The 11428-nt window shown below is 41.0% G+C and overlaps 1 protein-coding gene across 1 annotated transcript; it reads left to right on the top strand.

Annotated features, from left to right (window-relative positions):
• Positions 1–2947: 2947 nt before the first annotated feature.
• On the top strand, positions 2948–9889 carry LOC145938780 (uncharacterized). Its single transcript, XM_083042537.1, has 3 exons — positions 2948–3384; positions 3458–3824; positions 9767–9889. Exons 1-3 carry the CDS (start codon positions 2948–2950, stop codon positions 9887–9889), a joined length of 927 nt encoding a protein of 308 aa, XP_082898663.1.
• Positions 9890–11428: the final 1539 nt, after the last annotated feature.

Here is an 11428-nt window from a genome sequence, read left to right as displayed (position 1 = left end):
CGGACGTCCAGAATATTGGATGATCGGGATGCTTTTCCTTGAGGCATTTCATTACCTCATGTGCCATTTTATCTAATGATGCTTTCACCTCCGAGTAAGATACACACTTTTGGGGTTGAATAAATTGTGCCATAAAAACAGCAGTTATTTCTAAAAGCTGCATTTTGCCAGGTTCTTCTAGAAATATTTTTCATTCTTGTCTCGTTTCGTGTAGTCTTCTATAGTGAGATCTCTTTATATTGCAATAATTCTCGATTAAATCACGATTGGTTTTTCTGAAAAATTTATATATTAAGTATACAATAAGTATATTAATCTATGAAGACAATAGTACTATAATATATGTATATCGAAATTCTACCGTGGTGATTGTGTAAGCAAGTTGTAAAACTCATCAGTTAATAACATTTGAGAAAAGTAATATTTTTTGTTATCTTCGTCCTTCTTATTAAATTTATTTAAATTTTTGGAATGTCTCGCCAATAAGATAGATGTGTCAAATTGTATCAAATAATCGAGTGATGTCTCGTCATTATTAGATAATTTATTATCAAAATAATGTTCATAAATTATATGAGACATATAATTTCGTAATTGCTTCGAACATTTTATGCCTTCTTCTAGAAAGTTTATGGGTTTCTTTCTCTCTCGTTCATCTTCGTCAAATTCTTTTAGAAGAAATTCCTTAAACTTCGTATAATATAATATCGCAGAAGGCCATCTGCAATACAAACAACAAATATTTTAAAAAGATTTCAAAATTACAATAAACAATTCTATTGCATCTGTATTTAATTTTTACAGATTACATATTTTTAATGCATATTTAAAATATTAGTCAAAATATAAATCGTTTTGTTTTAAGATAAAAATATAAAAAATATTATTTTTACGTTTTTATTGCAATTAAATTTTAAACTAAAAATATACAACAATAAATCCCTTTTTAAAAAAGGCATGTTATTTATTTATCGAAGTCATCTCGAAAGTCTCGGAGTGTATTGTTGCCTCTTTTCCGCGATGCCGAATGGTTCTTTCGCTGATCGATGCTGCATGCTTCGTAGTGTTTGATCGTCAATATTATTTGTCAATATTAATTGTGACAGTTTATAAATGTGACAGTTTATAAATTGGTTAAGGTGTTAATATTGCATAAAAAGAAGAATAAGAAGAAGAATAAGGTAAATATAATGTTTTGTAATGTAGAACAAATGTATAGAATCATGTTTCAAATTATTCGCAGCGCATTCTCTATTTATATATTTGATGTGTGACTTTAAAATGAAAATAAAAAGGTCTTTCTTTTTAATGATAATAATAAATGTATTTAATTAGTCAGCTATCGAGCAGTCGCATTGAGACAGAAAAAAGAGGAAAGTTGGGAAGAAAGAGAAAAGAAGAAAAATAAGAGGAAGGAGAGATGAACAAAAAAAAGTATGTTAGTAGTAGGACTATGAGAGTTCTAACCCAGGTCCTCTGAGGGGGGGTGCGGGGCGCGGGAGGTTCTCCGTGGCGAGGGGTATGACGTCACGCGGGGCGGGGGTATCTCCGAGGCGCGGGTGCTGACGTCACGCGGGGTGGAGGGGATGTTTCGGCAAAGGAGGGGGAGTTTTCTGAGTGCAATATTTGTAGATGGTATCTTTACGACTTTTTTATGAGGGTTCTTAGACATTTTCCCAAAAAGGTATAGAACAAGCGCCGATGATTGACAATTTTGTACCCTCGTTAGTATAATTTTATTACGGAAGCGCCGATGTCCGGCTGCTCGAACTTGTCAACGGAGCGTTCTAGAATCCATAAAACTATGTTTTTTTTCATTTTATGGACAAAATGTCCATTAAATCTCCATAAAATCATTAGGATATTATGGAAAGAAATGAAGATTTTAGGGCCGACGCTGCGACGAACATGTCAAACGTTATTTATAGGGGTGCAAATGTAAAAGCGTTGACGTTCAGCAGCTTTGTATCCTCGCGGAAAATCGGTCGTAAACGAGAGCGAAACATTTTTCTTAATATTTTTTTAAGGAAGAATGCAACGTATCGGCGCCAACGTTCGGCAGCTTGTGTCCTTACTCCTCTATCCATAAAACCGATATCTCGGGAAACTATCTTTTGAGATACGCCAAATGTTAGAAAAGGAGACAGAATTAGGTGAAATATATAAGGAGGATGAGAGCGCGTCAAACCATAGTACGATTTGAAAGCGTATAGATGCAGCAGTGAAAAAAGTTTAGTGGTTACTTTCTTGTGTTAGAAGTGTCAGTGGCATAATAGTGAATAAAAGAAATAATGGAAAACATCGAGCAGAACGAACGCGACCTGTTGGAGCGGTCCCGCCAAGTCATCATCTTGGGCGAATATTTTGCATGGGCGCTGCGCTGCGAGGAATTTATCAAATTGCTCGAAGAAAACAGCCGTAACAAGCGTCCGCGACTCTCGATTGGATATAGACAATCTTTGGTGGCTAGAATCGCGCAACTCGAGGTGCAAAGACTCAATTACAGACACGGTTTATACCTAGTGGTGGTAATTATAGTGGTGATAATAACGTGGGAAGACTCGTTTGGCGAGAGATTGATACAGCGTTCGAGAGCCGCATCTTGACCGGTGCGGTAATAAACAATAATTACATCGAACCTCGTCAATTTCTCGAGGATGCCAAAGACATTGTGGTCGAGCACGTGCAGAAAGTGATGCAAAAACACATTAATGTAAAAGTGAACACCGTGTTTAATGGCGAGTTTGTGTCCGGTGATAAACGCGCCAACAAAAGTGTCAATACAAAAAACTATGAACTCTTTCGCACGTTCGATTTACACGAGTGGTACGAGCGCCGCGTTATCGAGCCCCCGCTAGCATCGCTAGAAGAGTTTCAAGAACGCGATAGTGGTTGGGCGTTATCACAAATAATTAACTTAACTATAAATATAAACAAGTATAATTCAATGCGCGCGGGGTGTTATCTAAACTTACCGCGAGAAATTGTGACGAAGAGAGCAGTGGTGAACGTGCAGTCTAAAGACAATGCGTGTTTCGCGTGGTCGGTGGTGGCCGCTTTGTACCCCGCTGAAAGACATATGGAACGGGAATTTTCATATCCGCACTATACGACGGTGCTGAATCTCCAAGACATTGAGTTTCCAGTGACCATAAATCAAATTAAAAAGTTTGAACTAGCAAATAATATCTCCATCAATGTATATAGTATTGAGAACGGCATCGTCCCGATACGTCTTTCGGAGCAAAAGAAAGACAAGCATGTCAACTTGCTGTATGTGCAAGACAGCAACAGCGTCGGACATTTCGCGTGGATCAAGAATCTATCCCGGCTTATCAGCACGCAACTGAGCAAACACAATGGTCAAAAATATATCTGCGATCGGTGTGTATATTTATTGCAAATTATATATTAAAATATAATTGTAAATAAAATTGTAATATTTTTTTTTTTAGAGATGCTTGCACTATTTCGGATCGGAGGACAAGTTACAGTCACATACAGTAGACTGCGGAAAGATAAACGACTGCACTATCCGGTTACCAAGCGATAAATACAAGTGGCTCGACTTCGACAACTACAACAGAAAGGAGCGACTTCCGTTTGTAGTGTACGCCGACTTGGAATGCGTTTTGGCAAAGACCGAAGAAGCGACAAATTATCACAAAGTATTCAGCATCGCTTATTATATACATTGTTCGTACGACAACTCGTTATCCGCGTATAATTTTCGCCGTAGCGTCGATTGCGGTTCATGGTTCGCCGAAGAACTTAAAAATTTAGCGTTACGTATAAAGACTATTTTAACGACAAATGTTCCCATGGTAAATTTAACATCGGACGAGTGGAAAAAATTTCACAGCGCAATGCATTGTCATATGTGCGAAAAACCATTTGTACAAGACGATACACGCGTACGCGATCATTGCCATCTGACTGGACGATACAGAGGTCCCGCGCACTCAAATTGTAATCTAAATTATAAAGAATCTTTTTGTATTCCAATAGTTTTTCACAATTTATCCGGTTACGACGCGCATTTCATTATCGAGGATATAGCTACAGCGTTCGAAGGGGAAATCGAATTACTTCCGATAACGAAAGAAAAATATATTTCATTTACAAAAACTGTTAAATTGACACAAGACAATTCGAAAAATTATATAAAATTACGTTTTATCGATTCATATAAATTTCTGGCAACAAGTCTTGATAAATTAGCATCTTTTTTGAATAAAGAGAAACTAAAAATTTTACAATCGGAATTTCAAAATTTACCGACAGAACATTTCAATCTATTAACACGGAAGGGTGTCTTTTCATATGAATATATAGATTGTATCGACAAATTGCAAGATACATGTTTACCGCCGCGCGAATCATTTTACAGTTCTTTGACCGGTGGCACAATATCCGAGAGCGATTACGCGCACGCCGAGAACGTCTGGAACCGATTCTCCCTTCGAACGCTAGGCGAATATAGTGATCTATATTTAAAAATTGATGTCATGTTATTAGCAGATATTTTTGAAAACTTTCGCGACACTTGCATCGCGAGTTATGGACTCGACCCTGCGTATTATTATACTCTTCCCGGGTATACATGGGATGCCATGTTAAAACACACAAATATAACATTCGAATTGCTTACAGACATTGATATGGTCATGTTTATCGAACGGGGTATACGCGGTGGTTTAAGTCAATGTTCCAATAGATACGTCCATGCTAATAACAAGTACATGCAATCGTATGATCCGTCGAAACCATCATCACATTTAATGTATTTAGATGTAAATAATTTGTATGGATGGGCAATGTGTCAACCGTTGCCTTACGCCGATTTTCGATGGGTCGATGACATATCTAATTTTGACATATCATCTATCACGCTCGAGTCGCCTATAGGTTATATCCTCGAAGTAGATTTAGAATATCCACAATGTCTTCACGATGCGCACACTGACCTACCGTTTTGCTCGACACGCGATAAACCACCCGGTAAGCGAGAAGATAAGTTACTCGCGACATTATAGGATAAAAAGCGTTACGTGATACACTACCGCAACCTGCAGCAATGTACGCATCACGGCCTTCAAGTTACAAAAATACATTGCGTATTACAATTCACTCAATCAACATGGCTTCGCGGTTACATTGAACTTAATGCGCAATTTAGAACGCAAGCGAAAAATGATTTCGAAAAAAATTTGTACAAATTAATGAACAATGCGGTATTTGGCAAAACGATGGAAAATGTGCGTAATCGTGTCGATGTAAAATTATTGACAAAGTGGGACGGACGATACGGTGCAGAGGCAATGATTGCAAAACCAAATTTCCATAGTAGAAGCATCTTTTCGGAAAATTTAATTGCCGTAGAATTACGTAATCTTGAAGTCAAATTTTATAAACCAATCTATGTTGGCATGTGCATACTCGACATCTCTAAAACGTGTTTGTATGAATTTCATCACGAGTACATGTCACCGCTCTATCGTGACAGATGCCGGGTAATGTACACCGACACAGATAGTTTAATATACCATATTAAATGCGAAGACGTGTATGAAAATATGAATCGCGATATCGCTAGATTCGATACGAGCGATTATCCAATTGACAACGCGTACGGTATACCGCTCGTGAATAAAAAGATACCGGGTCTTATGAAGGACGAAAATAACGGCGCGATAATGACCGAATTTGTAGGGCTTAGAGCAAAAATGTACGCTTTGCGAGTGAATGGTAAAAATGATACAAAAAAAAGTAAAAGGTGGTAAGAGTAACGTTGTCGCGAGAACGATAACATTTCACGATTATACGCGGTGCCTGAATGACGAGATTGAAATGACACGTCAGCAGTCTTGCATAAGATCCAAGCTGCATAAAGTATACACCATTCATAAGTCCGTACGACGATAAGCGGTATATCATACCTGATTCGACTGACACATTACCATGGGGACATTATCAGATACCCTTATAAAATATAATGTAATATAATGTATGTGCGATATAATGTTATGTAACATATGTGTATGTATTTCATATATTGGAACGGAAAGGATGTATTAATAAAGATTTTGTATTTCACATATTTCATGTATATTGTAATATTTCAAATACTTTTATATGTTGTACACATTATATATTTTTTAATTTTTGATTAATTAATAAATACAGTTGGTATGAATTAAATTGTACTATCCTTATGTATCCAAGAGTTGTGCGAATTGTCAAATCCCAACCATTTCACGTAAACCTCGTCACCCCTCCTGCGCAGTACTTTCTCCACGAGATATACGTCCGGATAATTCGCGCTATGCAACTCGTGCTCGTAAAACGCTCCAGCGACAGATGTTTTGCGATAGTCCTCGAGTAGATAGGTTACGGGATAAGTACGCTGCACTTTAACAATTTTAAACACATCGATTGTCCAATTTGGTGTGTAACCCTTCTCAAAAAGTTTCTTGTACTTGCTAACGCGTACCGGGTCACCTACTTTGAACTTTGCCGGAGCAGCAATCTTTATGTTACTATATACCGTTTTTAAAAGTTTATCAGCGATCGCGGGGGTGACGTCGACGGGTCGCATGCCAATCGTTCGATGCTTGCGCGTGTTGTAATCCGATACGAGTTCCGACAACGCGTCGATCCACTTGTAAGTTCCGTTCAGCGTAAACATCTTCCACATGTCGTTCTTCAGCGTGCGATTGAATCGCTCGACGACCGATGCCTTCAATACCGAATATGTAGAATAGTGATTGATGTTATGTTTCCGTATAAGCCGTTGCACGTCGGCGTTATAAAATTCCTTCCCGTTATCGGTTGCATGTTTCTCGGGGATCTCTTGCTATCTCGAATTATCTCGGCGATAGCGTCAGCCGTCTCGCTTCCACCTTCACTCTTGAGTGGAATGGCCCACGCATGCTTGCTCAACACATCGATGACGGTGAGTATGTAGTGGTAACCTCTGTTGAAACGAGAGTACGGACGCATCTCGACGATGTCAGCTTGCCACAGGTCATCGTATCCCCGCACTATGACGTGTCTTCGGGGAAAATTTTTCCTTGCCAGCGCGTGCAGTTCGTTCACCAACTGCCGTTTCTCCAAACTATGTTGTTTCTTCGCTTCATCGGTTTTTCTCGATCGCCGTTTGTCGCTCGTTTTATGATTCATTTTCGTTTGTCGTTCTTCAATAGCCGTTCTCGAGCCGTTCCTAACCCGTTCGTAGCCGTTCTTGACCCGTTCTTGAGCCGTTCGTAGCCGTTCCTGACCCGTTCTTGAGCCGTTCGTAGCCGTTCCTGACACGTTCCTGACCCGTTCCTGACACGTTCCTGACCCGTTCCTGAGCCGTTCCTGATCCGTTCTTGAACCGTTCTTGAACCGTTCGTAGTCGTTCTTGAGCCGTTCTTGAGCCGTTCTTGCGTTGTTTACTTCCGTTCTTGACCCATTCGAAAATCGTTCTTGATTCGTTCGCTGCCTTGCGGAATACGGAAACATAACATCAATCGTTCTTGATTCGTTCACAGTCGTTTCTAACCCGTTCGTAGCCTTTCCTGACCCGTTCGCAGCCGTTACTGACCCGTTCGCAGCCCTGGTTGAGTTGTTTGTAGCCTTGCATGTAGCCGTTAATGACTTGTTCATAGCCTCGTTCGCAGCCCTGCTTGAGTTTTTGGTAGACTCGTTCGCTGTTGCTAGGCCGTTCATAGCCTCGTTCGCAGCCCTGCTTGAGTTGTTGGTAGCCTCGTTCGCAGCTGTTGCTAGGCCGCTCACTACCACTGCCACTCATTGTAGTTAGATAGTAGTTCGATAATCCTTCGTAGCTGTTCGATAATTGTTCGTAGCAGTTCGATAACCTTTCGTAGATGTTCGATAACCGTTCGATAGCCGCTCCTAACCCGTTCACTGCTGCTCATTCAGGTTGATAGCCGTTTCTGAGTTAGCGTTAACCGCGCGTTGAAGTTCGTTTATCACAATCTGTATTGCCCGCACATCCTTCTCGAACGAAGTCAGCTTCTCATCTGATTCTTTCTGTTGATTCTTCAATCTTTTAACGCAGGATTCCACGTACAGTTTGTTGACGGCATCGGTGTCAGCCTCAGGTTGCGCTACAAGACGAATCTTCCGCGACCTTGCGTCATAGTCCGTAACGACGCGACACAGAGCGTTTTCGTGCACATAACTTTTCACCAATCTATCCCAAGAACCGCTTGTGCCGGTTGCATCATTTCTTGGTTCGAATAATCCAAATTTGTTGATAGGCATTTTTTTCCCCGATACGAGTGACGCTGATAGACTGATTAGATTTGTCGAGACACCATTCAATTTATAATAATGCCTGCTTCGCGAAGTTCCTAGATGATCGACAGGATCTCATTGTCGTGAGCGTTGTGGCCAGCTCGGCGCGAAGCGTCCAGCAATCGTACCCGATCCACTAGCTCGTTGGGGTCATTCCAGTGTATGTAATCGATCTTATTGTCGGTTAGCTCCATCGCGTGAGGCATGAATACTCCCTTTCCAGATTTTCTCTTTTCAATCGATATCAATGGTGCGATTATATGTTTGTACTTGTATCCCCTGTTGCTTCGTAATTGGCCTTGTGTGTCATAATTGCGTTTATGCGCGTTCGTCGCCAATAATATGCTCTTGTATTTATGCATATCATCCTCCGTGTAAATGTCATCATCGGGAATTCTCTTGAAGATCAACTCGTATAATCCTGGTGTACCAATGTACCTCACATTGTCTATAATTGTAGAGTCATATTTGTCAATGTCGAATCGTTTGTTACCGAGACGCATTTCATCCTTGTCGAAATAGACACCGTACACGTGATCGATTTTCCTTTCTTTGTCACCACCGAGGAGAGTGCTTATGTACTCTTGTCCCAGTGGTCCCAAGTGCTTTCGCAACATTTCTTGACCTTCCAGCGTTTGTAATGTGTTTCGAACAAACGATGTTTCGAGCGTGCTGCCCGAGGTTTCGAAAACATTTTCGTTTGCGAGTGTTTTCGGGTATCATAGGTTGTACGATTCTCGTTATCGCGAACGGTGTAGAGGTTATCATCGGTTCATCCAGTAAAGCATCTGATGTATGCGGTGTCGATGAGCGATTCGGGTTTGACCGTTTCCTCTTTTTCGGTGTCGCATCATCCTTCTCCTCTTCCTCCTCCTCCTCCTCCTCCTTGTACCGCTTGATGGGTAAGATTTTAATCTTTGCGGTACTTTCCGGCTCGTTTTTCACCGCGATCGAGTTGTCGACAATCTTTTGTAGCGGCTCAATAATAGGTCTAAAATGGGTCTTGACCGCGATATCGTCATCGATCTTACCGGTCTTCAAAGCGCGATGTTTCTTGCGGATTGATTCACTCGTTGTCGCAATCTCCTTCGCTATCTTTTCACGCTCGCGAATATTATCGCTCTCAGCCATGTTGACAGAGTGTCGAACGCTCGTGTTTCACCTCTCTCGACAAAACATCGGCAACGACTAATTGTTTTGCGGTATCGCGAACACGTTAAATCCGTTTCTGTATCGGCCGTTCGTAAGCGAGCTATCCTTATCTATCACTAGAAATCAATACTTTTGCTGCCAACAAGTACGACATAATTCACTGAAATCCTCGTATGACATGTCGGTATTCACGTGATCATTGTACACGTGTTTCAAGTTGGTACCTTCCTGTTTAAACAAGATTAGCAGGTTTGCGTTGTCGCGTATAAGATGTTTCGGTATTCTTGCGTATGTTGTATACAATGACCAGGCACACATCACAAATGATTATATTGTAAATCCTAAAGATGTGTGTATGGCCATTGTGGAAGAATTTCTTAAGGAAATTCTTCAAAAAGATCCATTTGGGTTAATAGTCATAATCGGGGTTTGATCTAATATGGTCCACCTACTATATTGTATCCATTTCTCTTAGGAAATCGCCAATCCGTTCATGTGGTCGTAGTTCTCTAATTCTAGCCTGACAGTGAGCTCGCTTTTCTAAGATGACAGCTAGAAATTTACCTCCTCTGGTCACTCCTAATTTATCACAATGCTGGATTCTTGCTGCGTCTACCATCACTCCTGAGTTGTATGAAGCAAGATAATAAGTCCATATTTGATCTAGGGGAGTGGGAGTTCCCCTAGTGTGCAGCACATTGTCAACTAGTATGTTTATCAAAACTAATTGTGGGTGAATGTTTACAAAGAAAGGCTCATCCCTGTATGACTTTCTGCACACAGAAGGGAACATAGGTGAGAAGATTGCTGAGGGGCAACCTTCCAAGTCGGAAAAGTTTGCTATTGTTCTCCCAAACCCTACATTATAAAGACTAGTAGTTAATTGAGCAAAGCAGGCTGCCAGCCTAGGTAAGGTGACCACTTCTGGTGCAATGGCTTCTGCCCTCCTAGTCCTGACTTCATTTACTCTAATTGAGTATTTTGCTACAAGCATTCTCATAACAGCTGCAAAATCCTGAGGACTCTTCTTCCCTATCTTCTCGATCACTGCACCTCTATTTAAGAACACCACTATTAGGAAAGTCATATCTTCAATGAACTCCTCTCGGTTGGTATACGTCCATTCAGATCTCTCTCCATTTGCCTCATATAGCAATGAAAAGGAGGATAATGGTGCTGTTCTTGAGTCTCTCCAGGACTTCACTAGTCTTTTTAGAATAACAGCTGGGTCAAATCCCTGGTATCTACAGGCATAGACCATGCGATTTATCTTATCAATATTCTCCCTAAAATCATCAAACATCACACTGCCTATCATCATGGCCCAATCTCTGGGGAGCAATCCTGACAGCTTGAGCATGTGATAGACTTGATCAGTGAATGGTGTATCAATAGTGTGGATCCGTATGTCATGCCGGCCTTGTTCATCGTGATACCTAGCTGCTAACTCTTTCCAGCTCTCAGAATTGTGGATATCTGCCCCCATCTCCATCAAGTCTGCGTAGATTAGATATACCACATTGCTGTTGACTTCAAAGCCAATCACATCCTTCACAGCTGAGAAGGCATCATCAGCATTCTTCTTATCTTGCAGACAATCCATGCTCTCTAGTAAATGGGGGATCAGTTGGTGGCCTCCCTCCACCTCCACCACCTGATGTGCTAGGCACTGGTTCATCAGCTCCACTTTGCAATCTGCCCCCCTCACCATCCTCAGGGATATCAACATCAACTGATCCTATGGCATCTTCATCACCATATTCATCTCCACTCTTTTCCATATGTCTTGAGGGATCTGTTGGGGACTTCCACTCCTGGACTCTCTTGCCTTTTCCATCCTTATCAGTCTCCATGGTGCTCTCCACTGGTCTAGCCCTTTTCTTCCTCTTTTCTAACTTCTTCTTTAACCCCTCCAGCCCTGCGAGCATTTATTCTCAATAGCCTTGAGGATATGTCAGTGGTTGCACCGTAA

The sequence above is a fragment of the Prenolepis imparis genome, unplaced genomic scaffold (genome assembly GCF_030444845.1).
Source record: "Prenolepis imparis isolate NDT839.2.m4 unplaced genomic scaffold, iyPreImpa1.0 SCAF_1, whole genome shotgun sequence".
In the NCBI taxonomy this organism is placed as follows: Eukaryota; Metazoa; Arthropoda; class Insecta; order Hymenoptera; family Formicidae; genus Prenolepis; species Prenolepis imparis.
Note: the sequence above shows the minus strand (reverse complement) of the source record. Positions and strands in the feature narration are given on the sequence as shown.